The following is a 19,376-nucleotide window of genomic DNA, read 5'->3' as shown; positions in this document are numbered from 1 at the left end:
AGGAGTCTCATTTCTGATGCCACATATATTATGACTGTTATTTAACATTTACATACATGTGGGCCAGCATCTGACCATGCTTGTTATCTAACACAGTCCAAGATAAAGATATCTCATGCAAGTGTCTTCATGCCCAGTTCAGACACAGTCATTATCAAGTTTACTCCTTGCTGCATGCTGCCACTGTGTTCCTAATATTCCAGAGAATATTACTTCATGCATACTTTGAAGAGGTTTATATTAGTGAAGATAAATTCCAATTAGATTACATATCTTGTAGGTGACATAATTAGCACCATTACCAAAGATGTTTCACACATCAAATACTGTGAAAGCCATGAACAGTTCAGCTGAGGAAACATGAAATGAATGTGTACTCCGTATGTACAAAGCTATACCCTGTATGCTTCACTCCACCCTTCGGGGATCATTGATACAGGCATCAACTTCTGGAATGGCTACTGGTGGCAGATTTATTTTGCTAATGTAGAATCAGGGTAAATTAAACTCCAGTCTGTACAATGTAAACTCAACACAGATGTCGTAAGGAGAATACGATCAAAACCTTAAGGCAAAGCAACAACAAAATAAGGGACTGCTCCCTTCCAGAACAGATATATGACGAAGAACAACTAACAATTTCACTAAGAACAAGACCATTGCAGAGAAGCTATATGAATTATTTGCATCAGTTTTCACTGCAGAGGATGTGAAGGAGATTCTCACACATATGCCAGTTTTTTAAGATGACAAATCTGAGGAACTGTCCTAGATTGGAGGAATTAGCAGAGGTTTTGGAACAAATTGATATATTAAACAGTAGTAAGTCACTAGAGCCTGATGGGATTCACCCAAGAGTTCTGAAGGAACTCAAACATGAAATTGCAGAACTGCTAACTGGTATGTGACTTACTGCTTAAATCAGCCTCTGAACCAGACAACAGGCAGATAGACAACACCAATTTTTTAAAAAAGGGTCTCAGTGACAGGTCCGTAAGTCTACTGTAAGTCAGTAACAGACAAACTGGTTGCAACAAGAGTTAAGAAAAGAATTATCAGACACATAGATGAACGCTATATGAGGAAAAGTCAACAGCTTCTATAAAGGGAAATCATGTCTCATCAATCTGTTCGAATTCTTTGAGGCAATCAACAAACATGTGGACAAGGGTGACCCAGTGGATATAGTATATTTGGAATTCAGAAAGCCTTTGACAAGGTCCCTCACCAAAAGGCTGTTAAGCAAAGTAAGCAAGATAAGAGGAAAGGTCCTCTCATGGACTGGTAACTGGTTAAAAGAAGGGAAATAAAGGGTAGGACTAAAAGGTCACAACGGAGAGAGGTAAATATTGGGGTCCCAAAAGGAGCTGTGCAGAGACCTTTGCTGTTCAACATATTAATAAATGATCAGAAAAACCGTGAGGAGTCAAAGCTTGCAGATCATACAACCTGAAATAGATGTTATTTACCCCTTCACATAAGGCAAGAACCAGGGGGGTCACCCAATAAAATCGATAGGCAGTACGTTTAAAACAAACATGAGGAAGTACTTCTTCATGCAATGCACAGCCAACCTGTGGAATCTGTTGCCAGGGTTAAATTGTTGTGAAGGCCAAAACTATAGCGGGGTTCAAAAAAATTAGATAAGTTAAAGGAGATAGGTCCATCGATGGCTATTAGCCAAGATGGTCAGGGATGCAACCCCTTACTCTGGGAGTCCCTAAACTTCAGACTGCCAGAAGCTGGGATTGTATCACAGGGGATGGATCATTTGATGATTGTCTGTTCATTCCCTCTGAAGCACCTGGTACTGGCCTCTGTCAGAAGACAGGATACTGAGTTAGATGGACCATTGTTCTCACCCACTATGGCCATTCTTACACTCTTAGATGTAACAGTCCTCTCCACTGTGTTATACAAGCAGACACTATGCCAGGCAACTGTACAGCAGCTTGTGGATTTGCTGCAAAGACACAATGGAGGCCACATCAACTGGTGAGCTCCCCTGTTGTGGTTTATGATTCTACGAAGAGGAGAAAGGGCTCTTGGGGAAGATGTGAAACTCTTCAAGTGAAGTCTTTATTAAACAGGCCCAAACCAAGGTTATCGCAATAACCAGGTTAGAAGCTGGCCATATCAAAATGCTGCGTTGAGGAAAGTCAGAGTAGTTTAAGGGGAAAGCACAAGAGAAGCCTTAGCTTCAACGGGGGAGAATCTTGGCTTCAATGGCCTCTGCCTATTGCCAAGTCTATTGTTAGCTATTATCTTTACATGATGCCTCCTCTGCACCTACTCACCACATCAAACAGCTAAAATAACATAGCTACTGGTCAGCTTATAAAAGCAATTTTGATTAGAAAGGTCTGAAGCTGTCTTGCCTAGAAGGACGTAGGAATTCATATGACAAAGGTGAGCTAAAAAGCCATCAGCAGTGCTGCATCCATTTGGGAGCAATGCATTTATAACCAAGTGAAAGGGAACTCCCTAAAAGAAGCAAAAAGATCGCAGAAGTATGTGTTATACATACAGTAAGCACATCCAGCACAGTACAAGAATATTTGACAAAGTCTGCAATTACATCCTGAATCTGAAAGATGGTCAGCAGCAATGGGGTTTGTACTAAGAGACCATGGGCAAAATTTTCAAAGCACCATAATACTGCTACTACTTAACTCCGAAGGCTGAATCTAATAAAATGATACAGCTTTTTGCTGTCAGTTTCCTATAACTGGCTTTTGTGTGCAGCCTGTGAGGGGAAAGCATACAAAGGGGTTTCCAGAGTGGTCTTCCATGATTGTTCCTTAGACTGTCAAAGCTTACAATTGAGTTGTGGACAATTGGCTAACACTACTCAAGATTTTGTCTTGCACTAGGTGTTGTTCTCCCTGACTGCACACTTCTATTAGTTTGTTATTAGCACTCTAGGGCTCTCTTGGATTATCCCAGGCATGCATTCTCTTCTGGGATCCAGGCTGTGGAGATTTCTATCCAAGCATTACATCCAGTTTAGCTACTGCCTTCAATAAGTTGTTCGATTTCTCGATTAGAGCGCTTGGTTAATACTACAAATGGCAGTGCACTACAAATCTCCCCAATCAGCAACTGAGTTTTTCCACTGCAGAGCTTTGTTTAGAGTAGGCCAGAATTCAAAGTACCCATACATGGAAGTCCAGTAGCAGAAGCCCCTTTTTCAGAGGCTGCTTTTAGTTCAGTTTCATTTTTGGCTGTCTTTCGCAATTCAGCAGAAACTCCTTTGAAACTCAGAAGGTATATAGCTTCAGGAATTCCATATAAAAGGTAATGATAGCCAGCAAGACTTCGGAACTACATAATGAAAAACAAATGTTTGATCTATATGGGGTATTTTGTAAGTCAAAGGTCAAAATTTTGTCTCTATAGTTCATGTTTGGGGATAATGCATGCGGCTCAATTTGAAGAACACTAATTAAATGAAAACATTTTAAATCCATGTAGTCACATCAGTTTATTTAAAATGAGCCATAGAAATTATACCAGTTACTAACATGAAATGTAGCAAGTCTTGATAGCAATTAAAATCCTGAAACTCAGCATTAGCATGTCATAACAGAATCACAGAAGGGATGCATAAACTGAAAAAAAAAGGGGAATGGGAAGTCAAGAAAACACAGGATGGTTAAATGGGAAGAGATTACTCAAATATAAAAACAATCCATCCAGCAGATGGAACACATTGTGGCAACTAAAATGGAAATTAGAAAGGCTAAGAGAGAACTTGAAGAGCGAATAGTCAAGGACATAAAACACACATGCTTTAAAACAAATATCCTGAAGGTAGGAAACCAGTGAGAGTCGGTAGGACCGCTACACTACCAGAGAGTAAACAGAAGCAATAAGGAGGTGAGAATACTGCCAAGAATTCTTCCCTTGGTCTTCTCCACTAAGGACGATGGAGCAATATGGTACCTGCTCTTTGCAGGTAGTGCAAATCATAGAATCATAAAATATTAGGGTTGGAAGAGACCTCAGGAGGTCATCTAGTCCAACCCCCTGCTCAAAGCAGGACCAACACCAACTAAATCATCCCAGCCAGGACTTTGTCAAGTCACGCTTTAAAAATCTCTAAAAATGGAGATTCCACCATCTCCCTAGGTAACCCATTCCAGTGCTTCACCACCCTCCTAGTGAAATAGTTTTTCCTAATATCCAACCTAGACCTCCCCCACTGCAACCTGAGACAATTGCTTCTTGTTCTGTCATCTGCCACCACTGAGAACAGCCAAGCTCCATCCTCTTTGGAACCCCCCTTCAGGTAGTTGAAGGCTGCTATCAAATCCTCCCTCACTCTTCTCTTCTGCAGACTAAATAAGCCCAATTCCCTCAATCTTTCCTTGTAAACCATATGCCCCAGACCCCTAATCATTTTTGATGTCCTCCGCTGGACTTTCTCTGATTTCTCCATATTCTGTAGTGGGGGGCTCAAAACTGGATGCAATACTCCAGATGTGGCCTCACCAGTGCTGAATAGAGGGGAAAAATCACTTCCCTCAATCTGCTGGCAATGCTCCTACTAATGCGGTCCAATATGCCATTAGTCTTCTTGGCAATAAGGGCACACTGTTGACGCATATCCAGCTTCTCGTCCACTGTAATCCCCAGGTCCTTTTATACAGAACTGCTGCTTAGCTAGTCAGTCCCCAGCCTGTACCAGTGCATGGGATTCTTCCATCCTAAGTGCAGGACTCTGCACTTGTCCTTGTTGAACCTCATCCGTACCCTCCAGCGTATCTACCTCTCCCGCCATTTTAGTGTAATCCACGAACTTGCTGAGGGTGCAATCTATCCCACCATTCAGATTGTTAATGAACATGTTGAACAAAACGGGCCCCAGGACCGACCCCCTAGGGCACTCCGCTTGATACCGGCTGCCAACTAGACATCAAGCTGTTGATCACTACCTGTTGAGTCTGACAATTTAGCCAGCTTTCTATCCACCTTATAGTCCATTCATCCAACCCATACTTTTTTAACTTGCTGGCAAGAATACTGTCGGAGACCGTATCAAAAGCTTTGCTAAAGTCAAGATATATCACGTCCACTGCTTTTCCGATATCCACAGAGCCAGTTATGGGTGCAAGTCAAAATAGAAGGCAATCAGGTTGATCAGGCATGACTTGCACTTGGTGAATCCATGTTGACTTGTCCTGATCACCTTCCTTTCCTCCAAGTGCTTCAAAATGGATTCCTTGAGCACCTGCTCCCTGATTTTTCCAGGGACTGAGATGAGGCTGATTGGTTTGTAGTTCCCCAGATTCTCCTCCTTCCCTTTTTTAAAGACTGGCACCATATTTGCCTTTTTCCAATCGCCCAGAACCCTCCCTCAATCACCATGAGTTTTCAAAGATAACGGCCAATGGCTCTGCAATCACATCAGCCAACTCCCTCAGCACCCTCAGATGCATTAGATCTGGCCCCATGGACTTACTTTTCTAAATAGTCCTTAACCTGGTCTTTCATCACTGCGGGCTGCTCACCTCCTCCCAATACTGTGCTGCCCAGTGCAGCAGTCTTGGAGCTGACCTCGTCTGTGAAGACCGAGGCAAAAAAAGCATTGAGTACTTCAGCTTTTTCCACATCATCTGTCACTAGGTTGCCTCTCTCATTCAGTAAGGGTCCTACACTTTCCTTGACCTTCTTCTTGTTGCTAACATACCTGTAGAAACCCTTCTTGTTACCCTTCACTTTCCTTGTTAGCTGCAACTCCAATTGTGCTTTTGCCAAATGAGGTGCTGTTGGAGATGGAGGTATCAAGAGAGGAGGATTTGCACCAAACTTATCCCTTAAGCAAGTGGCTCTCAACCTTTTCCATAGTAGGACCACCAAAGGACTTCCTCCCCCATTTAGAAATATGGGAAGGGGAAGGTGGCTGCAACCTGTTCGTGACTGCCAGGTTGGGAACCCATGACATATCCCATTCTTGGAAAGATGCATTCTGAGTAAGCCAGTACTGATCACTGCTATATTAAGAAAGGGCAGAGCCAAATTCGGCAATGAAAATCTTTGTGCATCTGAGCTCAGACACTTGATTCAAAACTCTGCCACGTAAAAGCCAGTAAACTTCAACGTGGAAGAGGACTGCCAGTGTGTTATTCTGTGCAGTAACTGCAGTTCTTTGAGATGTGTGTCCCTATACACTCCAGTTCAGGCACGCATGCACATCTCAAGCCCTTGATCAGGGATTTTCAGTTAGCCATGTTGGTTCAGACTGTACATGCAGTACCCTCATCTCCTCGTGCTGGACACTGAGACTACATAGTGGTGTGTGGGCAAACCACCCTGAGGTTACTTCTCCACCCAAAAGTACAATAGAGAACAGTCCGATGCAGAGGGGATGGAGGGAGGTAGTGGAGCACACATGGGAGCATACATCTTGAAGAACTATAATTACTGCACGAAGTGTGTAACTGCCTCTTCTTCTTCATGCAGTGTCCCTCTGGCTGCTCCACTTCAGGTGACTTCCAAACAGCATCCGCAGAGGAAGAAGGGAGCTTTGGAACTGAGTCTAGAACTGAAGACAGTACTGCAGAACCAAGTGCTACATCAGATTTGGTGGCATGGATTAAAGTGTAATGTTTTGAAAATGTATGTACCGAGGCCCTCGTAGCCGTCCTATATATCTCAGATACCGGCATATTTTTAACTAACTCCTGTGACAAAGCTCTGTCCTTGCCTCCATGGGTCCCACGTTTCCTGGTGGATTTCGCTAGCCTCAGAGGCTCACTGTGACCCTCCACGTAACCTTTCTCTCTCTAGAGACAAGGGTCAGTCTACTGAGCCATTTTCATCATAAGCCAGCGAGGGAGGTGAGGAGAAGTTATCCTTCCTTGCACAGTCTCTGTTGTCTCCCAGTCTCAGTGATTAATCAGGGGCAAAGGTGGGGGGGGCGGAGGGGCGGGAGCCTGGGCACACCCTCTACTCCGGGCTCCAGCCCAGGGACCCTAATAGCACAACTTCTCCAACAGCACAACTTCCTCCCACAGGAGAGCTCCTGACATGCACACCCACCTGACTAACTGGGAGGCTTTTAACTAGTTTCAGCCAGCCCCTGATTGGCTTCAGGTGTCCCAATCAACTTAGCATTCTCCCTGCCTTCTGGAATTGGCCCCAGGTGTCTTAACTGGCCTGGAGTAGCTGCCATTTCACTTATCCTGGTACCAGGGATTTGTTTAGTCTGGAGCTAACATATCTATCTCCCACTACTTTTCTATAGCCATCTGGCCTTGCCCCGTCACACACCATAGATGTGGCTTTTGATCTGGTTGAATGTGCTATCACCCTTCGGGGGGATGAACGCCTTGCAGCATTATAACACATGATAATACATCCAGATATTCATCTAACAGCCTCTGAGCAGAGATCGGAGACCCCTTGGATCTATACGTGAAGATTAAAAGTCTAGTTGATTTTCAAAATCGCTTGGTCCTATCTAAGTAGAAAGCCAACACCCTTCTAACATCCTGGCTATAAAAACAGGATTCCTGCAGGGAGCTAAATAGCTTTGGGGTGGGGAGAAACAAAAAAACACAGGTAGATGAAGGGACTGGTTAAGGTGGAATTCTCACAGAACCTTCAGCACAAATTTAGGGTGTGGATGTAATGACACTTTGCCCTTGAAGAATACTGTTAAGGGGGAAATCTGCCATCAAGGCTGCAATCTCCCCGACCCTATGGGCTGATGTGATGGCTACTAATGAGGCTGTCTTCTTAAATAAATGGAGCAGAGGGAAGGCTCAAATGGAGGTCTCATAAGGTAACTAAGTATCAAGCTGAGGTTCCAGGTTGGGATGGGGTCTCTAATCTGGAGTTCGAGATCTTCCAAACCCTTAATAAACCTAGAGGATACCAGGAGAGGAAAAATGGAGAATCCTTCTCCTGGAGGATGAAAGGGTGATACTGCAGCCAAATGGATCATGATCAAACTAACTGATAACCCCAATTTTTTTCAGATCTACAAGGAATCCAGGATGAGTGAAAGGGGCACAGATTCTGGTAGTGGCTACAAGAATCTTTTCCATTTTGGCAGGTAAGTAGTATGGGTTAACCTCTTCCTACTATTCAGGAATACATGCTTTATTTCTGTGGAGCAGGAGGATTCTAACCCCTTGAACCATCACAGAACCATACCCTGAGGAATCCTGGGAGAGGAGAGAAGAAGTCGGGAGCTCGTGCAGTGGTTGGACACACAAGTGAAGCAGGTATGGGTACCAAGCTTTCTCAGCCAGATTGGCACTATAAGGATAATTTAGCCCTGACCAGCCACATTTTGTTCATCACTCTTACTACCAGGAACACTGGGGAAAACATACAGAACAGACCCTTCTTCCAAGATCGAAGAAAGGCCTCTCCCAAGGAGTGGTGGCCCAGACCCGCTCTTGAGTAGAAAAAATGGTACTTCCTGTTTCTGGATGTGGCCAAGAGACCCCCCCCACCTTATTTTGGAATATGCTGTGGAGAACTTAAATGCCTAGTTTCCATTCATAGTCCTGTGAGAAGTGTCTGATGAGGACATTGGCTGTGGTGTTCTGAATATCTGGGAGCAGACTGTTGAAATTTTGAACTTATGAACTATGAACCACTTCCCTATTTTCCTGGGTTTGGCACACAGGGAGGGGGGATCTTGCTTCTCACTGCTTGTTGATCTAGAACATGAGGATATGTTGTCCATCAGGACCCTGATTGATTTGCCCCTGAGGAGGGGCTGGAAATGATGGCAAGCTGGGAGGAGTGGTAGATACGCTGGAGGGGAGGGATAGGATACAGAAGGACCTAGACAAATTGGAAGATTGGGCCAAAAGAAATCTAATGAGGTTCAATAAGGATAAGTGCAGGGTCCTGCACTTAGGATGGAAGAATCCAATGCACCGCTACAGACTAGGGACCGAATGGCTCGGCAGCAGTTCTGCGGAAAAGGACCTAGGGGTGACAGTGGACGAGAAGCTGGATATGAGTCAGCAGTGTGCCCTTGTTGCCAAGAAGGCCAATGGCATTTTGGGATGTATAAGTAGGGGCATAGCGAGCAGATCGAGGGACGTGATCGTTCCCCTCTATTCGACACTGGTGAGGCCTCATCTGGAGTACTGTGTCCAGTTTTGGGCCCCACACTACAAGAAGGATGTGGATAAATTGGAAAGAGTACAGCGAAGGGCAACAAAAATGATTAGGGGTCTAGAGCACATGACTTACGAGGAGAGGCTGAGGGAGCTGGGATTGTTTAGTCTGCAGAAGAAAAGAATGAGGGGGGATTTGATAGCTGCTTTCAACTACCTGAAAGGGGGTTTCAAAGAGGATGGCTCTAGACTGTTCTCAATGGTAGCAGATGACAGAACGAGGAGTAATGGTCTCAAGTTGCAATGGGGGAGGTTTAGATTGGATATTAGGAAAAACTTTTTCACTAAGAGGGTGGTGAAACACTGGAATGCGTTACCTAGGGAGGTGGTAGAATCTCCTTCCTTAGAGGTTTTTAAGGTCAGGCTTGACAAAGCCCTGGCTAGGATGATTTAACTGGGACTTGGTCCTGCTTTGAGCAGGGGGTTGGACTAGATGACCTTCTGGGGTCCCTTCCAACCCTGATATTCTATGATTCTATGATTCTAAGCCTTCCTGACAGCCCTGAGCATCAACAGATAGATGTAGGGGTGGCCCTTGAGTAGCAAGTCATTGAGGTACAGGAAGACTAGGATAACTTCTTGTCAGACATAAGCAGCCATTACTGCCGAGACCTTTAAGAACACCTTTGGGGCTGAGGAAAGGCCAAAGGAAAGCAATTGGAATTGGAAATAATCCTGGCCTATAGTGAAGCATAGGAATTTCCTGTGCAACGGGTGTATCATTACATTGGAAATAGGCGTCTTGTAGGTCAAGGGCTGAAAACCATTCCCCTTTCTCCAGTGAAGCAATTATGGCTGCAAGAGTCACTATCCTGAACTTCTGAGACTTTATGAACTTTTTTAGAAGTCTTAGATCTAAGATCAGTTTCCATTCTCTGTTCTTTTCTGGCACGAGGAAATATTTGGAGTAAAACCTCTTGCCCATATTAGGAGGAAGGACCGACTCTATTACTCCTAATCTAAAGGAGAGAGTTCACTTCTTGTATCAGTGAAAGCTTGTGAGAGGGGTCCCTGAATAAGGACAGGGAAGGGGGGTAGAAGGGAAGGAGTGATATAAAACTGATAGTATAGCCTGATGTTGTGACCTCTATGACCCGCTTTCTGTAGTGATCCACCTCCATGCATGTTGGAAATGGGAAAGGTGGTCTCCAAAGGGGGGGAGGTGGGCTAATGGGTGCAGCTGTAAAGCCAGAGGTGTGGGAGGATTCGAACCCTTAACCAAGCCATCAAAATTTGCTTAGAAGATGGCTGGGTGCTTGTGCTTGTGGAGGGCAGCTGGGCGGCCCTCTTTCTTTGAAATCTGTGTATTTCCTAGGGGGGGTTCAGAGGATCTATGGAATCCAGAAAAGTGAGCAGGATGTGATCTCTGGGCAGTAGGTGAGCTACTAAACCTTTTCTTATGTGTAGGTGTAGCTATGCCCAGGGATTATAAAGTAGTCCCTGAGTCCTTCAGTGTGTGCAAGAACTCATCAGTGGTCTCTGAGAAAAGCTTACCATCATTGAAAGGGAGGTCGTCAACAGCATTCTGTACTTCTCTTGGAAACACCAAGAGTTGGAGTCATGATGCCCTGCGCATAACCAACACCATGGAAATGGACTTGGCAACAGCATCCACAGCCTTGAAGAGCAGTTCTGGCCAATAATTGACACTCAGAGGTGATAGACTGGAATTGCTCCCTATGCTCCTACAGCAGATGTTCAATAAAGGCCATGAATCTGTTACCATTTGTAAAATCATATTTGGCCATGAGCGCCTGATAGTTTGCCATCCTGAATTGCAGGATTCCTGATGAAGAGGACTTTAGTCCAAAGAGATCGTCTTTTCTGATCTTTGTCCAAGGGGTGGACAGCACAGTGCTGTCTACCCCTCTTATTTACCACACCAACCTGCAGGAAGTTAGACTCTCTCAACCAGTGGATACACAGAGTGGCCACTGCTCACAGGGATAGCCGCTCAGCAGAAGAGGCAGAGTTTGAAACCTGGGTAGCCAGGTATGCCCTGCCAGGAAAGTAAGTCTCCCAAAGTGGGGAGAGATGAGAAAATCAATCCTCTCACTCCTTAACTGACTATAATTATACTAACAACTAACTATACTAACTGATCTTAACAACTATAGAAAAATAGAAAGCTGAGGTCTCCTCAAAGGTGGCTACGCTGCGGTCTCTGTCTCAGGCTGTGGCAGTTGAGAAGGAACGGAGGGTGGTTCACCTCAACATCTCTACATAGCCTTGGTCTCCAGCCTGAGACGGCACAGGGCAGGCCGAATGGACGCTGCTAAATGACAATCTCCTCTCAAAGGCTCAAGAGGCGCACCCTGAAGTGGAACACCCATATGGACATTATTCAAAGAAGAGTGCTCCTTTCTTCTCATCAGATAGTCCATTAGGTAGCAGCAGGATGATCAGACTGCAAGTGTGAAAAATGGGACAGGGGATGGGGGGGGGTAATAGGAGCCTATATAAGAAAAATACCCAAAAATCGGGACTGTCCCTATAAAATTGGGACCTCTGGGTCACCCTAGGCATTGGGCTCACCTATAATAAAGTTCACAACTTTCACAGCTTCAGTAAGTTCCTCTCTCAGTCTCAGTGGCAACCTCTTTGCTACAAAAGCTTCCCATTGAGTTGAACGACAAGTCCAAACGGCTTGGAGTGCAATAGGTTGGATTCTAAGCACAAGGCCACAGTATTTTTTTGTCACAGCTCAGGCATCAGCACAGTGCTGCCGATCCAACCCTGCTGCAAGACCTGATTGTTGAAAAGCTGCTAAACTCCCCCTTCTCCCCCCCGTAGCACACACCATCAGGGGAAAGTGAAACAGGCAGACCTCATGCATGGACCTTCCTGCTCATTGCAGCAATGTTAAAAGTTGGGCAGAAGAGACCATACATCTATAGTTTCATCAGTTGTATTGAAATAAATTGTTCTCCTGAACCCTCAAACAGTTGTTCCTATACATCTGCAGCCGTGGTATGAATCCATTGTCTCACTGTACCACAGGAGAAGGGAACTGCTTTGAAGCAACTGGCAGCATCAGATCCCACAGAACATTAATGACACCCCAGACATAAGGTGAAATCAGTACTTCCTCTGTGAGGCTCAGCAGTTTTCAGCATTCACAGTGACACCAAGTTTAAACTCCTCAGAGGACTTTCACATTTACAGTATTGTCATTTAATAACACGTCTGATTTCGTAAACCCTCTTTTGCTTGAGAATTCCAAGGGCTTCTTTTCTAAGATGGAGGCTTTGCATTTCTAATACAGAAAAAGCATAAAAACAATGTTTTGAAAAATGCTTTTACTCTTCTTTATCCATTACTGGGAAGCACAAAAGAGCACAAGCCGAATTTTTTATTTTATTTTACAAATCATCTTTCAGGGAATTAAGTGACCTGAAGGTGAGAGGTAAAGTTCCCTCATGAGGTTAGAAACTGGAAGAGACAAAAGAAGACTTAGAATTTTCTGCAGTGAAGGAGTATAACAGTGTAGTGGATGTGGTTCAACTATTTTGAACAAGGACTGGCATAATTTACTAATTTAGAATCATCTCAAAGAGGGTGAGCACAGCAAGGCGGCAAAATTAGAAGAGATAAGATTATATAGGTTATTTAGGTTAATCAGGACTAAACTATATTGAATTCATAAGAGCCTAAAACGAAGCTAGGTGATGAGGCAATATAATGGCAGTTGAAATTTAACAAACAAGTGCATGGTAATACACATTTGGAGAAAAAAATTGAAAGCTCTTTAAAACACTGATGGTTTCTACGTTCACTTTAACCACTCACGAAAAAGAAGTCTGTGGTTTCCAACAATCTCTTCCAGGGGTTTTACAACTGAGGAATATGGGGGATTGGAATGAACCCTGCAAGTTTTACCTATGAACATGGTGGAGTCTCCTTTACCTGGAAACTTTAAATCAATGTGGAATGTCTTCTAAAAAAATCTGCTCTAGCTCAATGACAGGCTTGATGCAGGAACTGCTGGGAGCAGTTCCCTGGCCTGTGGGATGCAGGAAGTCAGACAGAATGATCATAATGTCTGGACTTAAAATCTATACCTATGACTCAGGGACACAAGGTCCAGTCCTCCACACAATGGACTGGAAGGCTAACTTATTCTCCTTGCCGGAAATTGACCCTTCAGGCAGTCCGTGCATCAGACAAATGCATGTGGAGGCACTTGCTTAGATAAAGGTTTCTTTTCAGCCGTTGTCATGGGAGCCTACAGTTACTATTGGACTGTTCAAGCAGTCAGTCCTGTAAGAATGCACATCTATTTGCTCCTAGTCCCTTACGCTGTCCATGCAGATTTGTACACTAAGCCGATGCTAGTGAAGAAATACTCATGTTTCCCAGCCTGGAATTCTCATTATTTGTGCATTTCTCCTCTCTGTTTTGTGTACTGAAAGATTACACTCAAAACTAGGACCCAGTTACCTCGTCGCTACGTTTTCACTCAGTCTTAGTCATTTAGAATCAATGTAAAGTTGAACGCTTCCCTCTCTTTGAGCTGACTTGGCCATACTGATATCTGTCTGACATTCCACCCACCAGATCAGCTTTGGTAAAACATAAAGGTCTCAGTCCTCCATTTCACCACCTTCCACCCATCCTCTGAACAGTATCAGGCATTTGGTAAGAAGATTGCTGCAACTGACATCTTTCAGGGTCCCTCCATTTCATTTGAATGACGGATTGGAATGACAGCTTGCACATGCCCAATGTTCCTTTCCCCGGTCTGTTACTGTACAGCCAGTTCTCTTTTGTAATCTACACTCACGTGTTGTTTTTCATGGCCTATAGCTTTAACTACGCATTCTCAGTCATCATGTTTATTCAGATTTTTTCTCTCTAGCAATTCAAGAGACACTTTCGCATTGACAGAATCCCAGAAGCCATTTATGGAAAAAGGATACTTCAAAAACTTAAACCGATATTCTCGCTGCTCTACCCTCTCTTCCCTTTGCACAGTATGCCAAATCACAGCTTTTAAAGCCATTGTTTCCTGTTGGAGACTCTACACATTTTATTAGAACAAGATTTTTTTACTTTCCTTATTAGGAGAGAAGAAAGGTAGAGGTTTTCCTTATTGGGGGTTAGGGACTTTAGTATTCCATTGTATTACATTCCTCTTCTAGTGCACCAGACAGCAAACCCACTCATTTCTAATCCCCCCTCTTCCTTACTCTCTCTTACCCTACTTCGCTCAATTTAAGAAGTATATCTGAATGTAGAGGTTTTATTTGCAATTTGTCACACACTTTTAACCCTTGTTAATGAGCTTTTCTCTAAGGCCTCATCTACACTACACAATTTTGTTGACAAAAGTCTGAAAAGCTTAGTTTTATCAGTAATAATAAAGTAAGGCTCTTGAAATATCCAGCGTGTGAAGTTTCTTTTCTCCTGGTACAGAATGGGGTTTTGGCAAGAAAACAGGAAGCCAAGTGAATTTCAAGACCACTCTTGGAGCTGACTTTAGGATGAGGTCTCAGTACCACTCTGCCTCTGTGGAATACCACGTAGGGAAGTTCAACCATAAGTACTTGGAGCTTACTGACTCTCCTAGCTGATGACAGTTCTGAAAGCAAGAACATACAAAGAGCAGTCTAAAAGTGACTCAAAGGGAAACTCCACGAGGTTTAGAAGAATAAATTTAAGGTCCCACATGAGCATCAGTTCTCTTGCTACTGGGAAAATATAACATGGGCTTTTCAAAAACTTAGATACTGTCAGGAGTGAGAAGACCAAGCATGACTGCAATGGTGGATGACAAGCCAAAACTGTGACCAGTGAATTGTCACACAGACACACACTCATAGAAGAACAATTGTTTACAGTTCTATAGTATCCTCTGAAGAACCCTTGGATGTTCACGCTGTTTTAAGTAACACCCATTAACTGGTTAGTTTTTCCGAGTATCCCTTCGCCAGTCTCTTACGGAGTACTTGTGGTGGCTTAATCCAATTATTTTCCAAAGTGATATATCCCTTTTACTTATTAAAAATAAATGGAAGGAGCAAACCTAGAACTTGACTATTCATAATTTTCACTTCATGCATCCGAAGAAGTGGGCTTTTTTTACTCACGAAAGCTTATGCCCAAATAAATCTGTTAAATTAAGGTGCTACTGGACTCCTCGTTGTTTTCATAATTTTCATAGTGTGTCAAAAACAACTGTCTGCATATTTAGCGGAGAGGTGACATTCAGGACATGACAGGGAGTACATGTAACACAATGTCATTTTCTACTGACAATTTGGGGATTGTAATGAGAACACATGAATAAATATGACCCAGTATCAATCAAATGGCTTGGTGTGGAGTAAGTACCAGCTATGTATCTACATAAGCACTTCATAATCTTTAATGTATCTATTTTCCCAACCCCCCTCGGAGGGAGGGCAGGGCTATCACCCCCATTTTACAGGTGGGGAAACTGAGGCACAGAGCAGATAAGTGATTTGCCCAGGAGGTCTGTGGTGGAACAGGGACTTGAACCCAGATTTCCCACGTCCCAGGCTAGTGTCCTAACCGCTTTTGCACGATCTTTCCTCACTCACGTGAACCAAAACGTAAATGAGCATAATTAAACATGGAAGATATGATTACAGATAAATGAATTCCCCCCAAGCTTCTGGCAAAAAGCCCAAGAAGTTCCCTGAATTGTACTCCAACAAAGTGATCACTGAGTGACACGCCGGTGCCATTATCTCGGTAATCAGATGTCTAAAAGGACTGTATTTTCAATAAACCTGGGAACCTTCAGACCATAAAACAAGTGGCAAACAGCATAGCTGGAAGCCTGTTTGATTCTGTCCATGAAGGGAGCATTTTACCAGAAGCTAATCTCTGTTTTTCACTTCGCAAACCCACCTGCAGTCGCTGGTTGTTAAAACCAGAAACACCTGCTGGTCATTATTTGGTTTACATTACAAACATTCCCAGTCCATCAGACCAGAATAGTCCATGTCTCCACAGGTAACAACAAAGCAATACAGCTAAAAAGGAAACCATAACAGGAATGCATTGGAGCTAGATTGGTCACATGCCTGGTATATCCCGTGTCAGCTACTTAACAGTTAGATATTCCTCCCCCGAATGAGTCATTCCAGCATCTAGGGCACTGACCTCTTTATGTAACCAAAGCCACAGCCTGGAATCCAAGAAATTAAATCTGCAGTCAATTCCAGCGGCCAGGAAATAGATACACAATGTCCCACTTTACTCCATGTCATGCTCAGTCTCCGTCCCAGGTAAGTTACTTACACACTGCTGTCGGTCAGCGACATGGTGTCTGCATCACTAGACATGCTCTGCTGCTCACTGTCATTCGCACTGGTGGCTGGTGCCAGAGCATACCCTGTGTTGACATAGTAAGGGTTAACTGGCTCTCTCCACGGCCCATGCCTGAAAAAAATAAAATACAATACAATTCAGATGACAATCTTAATTTCTGCTACTACCGCAGGTTATTAAATCTGAACCAGCAAGAATCTGCAGCTATTTTATCGTTTTTCTTCATATTAAAAACAATAAAGGATCTTCTAGTAATGGCGGCAGAGGTAGCAATGAGAGGTGAGCTGCAAAGAACATAGGTTAATAAGTAGAAACAAGGTCCCTCACCAAAGGCTCTTACGTAAATTAAGTTGTCATGGGATAAAAGGGAAGATCCTATCATGGACAGAGAACTGGTTAAAAGACAGGGAACAAAGGGTAAGAATAAATGGTAAATTTTCAGAATGGAGAGAGGTAACTAGTGGTGTTCCCCAAGGGTCAGTCCTAGGACCAATCTTATTCAACCTATTCATAAATGATCTGGAGAAAAGGATAAACAGCGAGGTGGCAAAGTTTGCAGATTATACTAAACTGCTCAAGATAGTTAAGACTAAAGCAGACTGTGAAGAACTTGAAAAAGATCTCACAAAACTAAGTGATTGGGCAACAAAATGGCAAATGAAATTTAATGTGGATAAATGTAAAGTAATGCACATTGGAAAAAATAACCCCAACTATACATACAATATGATGGGGGCTAATTTAGCTACAATTACAAGGAAGATCTTGGTGTCATCGTGGATAGTTCTCTGAAGACGTCCACACAGTGTGCAGCAGCAGTCAAAAAAGCAAATGGGATGTTGGGAATCATTAAAAAAGGGATAGAGAATAAGATGGAGAATATCTTATTGCCCTTATATAAATCCATGGTACACCCACATCTTGAATACTGAGTACAGATGTGGTCCCCTCATCTCAAAGAAGATATACTGGCATTAGAAAAGGTTTAGAAAAGGGCAACTAAAATGATTAGGGGTTTGGAACGGGTCCCATATGAGGAGAGATTAAAGAGGCTAGGAGTTTTCAGCTTGGAAAAGAGGACTAAGGGGGGATATGATAGAGGTATATAAAATCATGAGTGGTGTGGAGAAAGTGAATAAGGAAAAGTTATTTACTTGTTCCCATAATATAAGAACTAGGGGCCACCAAATGAAATTAATGGATAGCAGGTTTAAAACAAATAAAAGGAAGTTCTTCTTCACTCAGCGCACAGTCAACCTGTGGAACTCTTTGCCTGAGGAGCTTGTGAAGGCTAGGACTATAACAGGGTTTAAAAGAGAGCTGGATAAATTCATGGAGGTTAAGTCCATGAACGGCTATTAGCCAGGATGGGTAAGGAATGGTGTCCCTAGCCTGTGTTTGTCAGAGGGTGGAGATGGATGGCAGGACAGAGATCACTTGATCATTACCTGTTAGGTTCACTCCCTCTGGGGCACCTGGCATTGGCCACTGTCAGTAGACAGGATACTGGGCTGGATGGACCTTTGGTCTGACCCAGTATTGCCATTCTTATGTTCACATTTTGATCTCCACAGACCTGCCAGCAGTTTGGAATCATAGTCACATTCAACTAGCACTGACAGCATGGAGCACTAAGGCAAAAAAAAAAGGGAAAGGCAGCTCTGCCTGCCTGGTGAGGGGCCAGAGGGCACTGGCAACTATTACTTCAGTATCAACAGTGTGCAATTTAAGTTGTCTGTCTTGCACCTCTGCTCAGTTCATTAGCATGACAAGACAGGTGCTGCCAACATTTCACAAACGTAATGGAGTCTGTCAGATGTAGATGTAACAGACCAGGCCTCTGCCCAAGACTGGGCTTCACAGGACTTTGTCATTAACCATAGGCTCCTACATCCATATTTAGGCACCCAAACAAGTGCTCTTATTTCCAAAAGTGTAGCCCAATGAGACTCAGACTGCAGCTCGTGAGCTGTGAGTGTCTCTTCAGTGTTTCTCCTGTGGCTCCTTACAGCACATGATATTAAAACACTGTGTCATTTAATTATTAACCAAAGTTATTAACCAATCAGGATGCTTTTACTTTGTTATTAACCAATTATGTTATCAACTTGCACTGTTATTAACTTCTTTGCTATGCCAATGAATATGAAAATACATATAAACTCAGTATTTCCCGTCATGCTGTTTAAATATGAATAGCACTATAGTAAATGAAACAATGAATTCACAGTACCGTGGCTCTTTTGGGTAATGTTCATTGCTAATTTGGCTCCTGAAACACTGAGGTCTGAGTATCACTGGAGTAGCTAAAACTGGAAAATCTGAACTGCACCTACAGAGGTCACACATGCATAGCTTGTGTCAGCTGAGTCCACTGTATTCTCCAGGGGCTCCTTGCATCCCATTCCCTCCAGTTTCCTGTGGGCCACCCTCCCATTCCCCTCTATTGCAGGGACTCCCTGCAACTCCCCCTAATCGTGCCCCTGCCAGGGGTTGTGCATGCCCCCCATTTCCTCCCATACAGGGTGTCCTCCCAAAAATCCATGACTGTATGATTGTGTGCCCAGTTCTACACATAAAATAGCACGAAGAAACACTAAATCTCGTATCTGAGAGGGATTTCATAAAGTTTTCTTCTCCTATGACATATGTTTTGTGTCAGCATCCCAGTTTACTAAACTCCTTTGAGTTTTCCACAGAGTAAGGTATAACTAGTATAACCTGTATTTTCTCTTTTACTGCCAACATATATGCCGAAAGCAATGGTATTTGGCAGATAAACTGTGCATGTTCATCTAAACAAGGCATCTCAGATTATTTATACATCTCAGAACTAGAAAGCTTCCATTTTAAGTGGTAATGTATTGTTTAAAAAAAGGCCATTATATTTACAGGCAACTAAAACAAAGTGATGGCACTGCATGAATTCTA

The 19,376-nt window shown here is 43.4% G+C and overlaps 1 protein-coding gene across 12 annotated transcripts in view; it reads right to left on the bottom strand.

The window, feature by feature from the left end:
• Positions 1-19,376, bottom strand: part of AXIN1 (axin 1) — a 181,531-nt gene that overhangs the window by 62,432 nt on the left and 99,723 nt on the right. For all 12 annotated transcript variants that reach the window (XM_038418525.2, XM_038418526.2, XM_038418527.2 and 9 more), the window contains exon 3: positions 16,416-16,556. In XM_038418525.2, coding sequence (XP_038274453.1) covers positions 16,416-16,556 — 141 coding nt within the window. The remainder of the gene's footprint in view (positions 1-16,415; positions 16,557-19,376) is intronic.

Source organism: Dermochelys coriacea, chromosome 10 (assembly GCF_009764565.3).
Source record: "Dermochelys coriacea isolate rDerCor1 chromosome 10, rDerCor1.pri.v4, whole genome shotgun sequence".
In the NCBI taxonomy this organism is placed as follows: domain Eukaryota; kingdom Metazoa; phylum Chordata; order Testudines; family Dermochelyidae; genus Dermochelys; species Dermochelys coriacea.
Note: the sequence above shows the minus strand (reverse complement) of the source record. Positions and strands in the feature narration are given on the sequence as shown.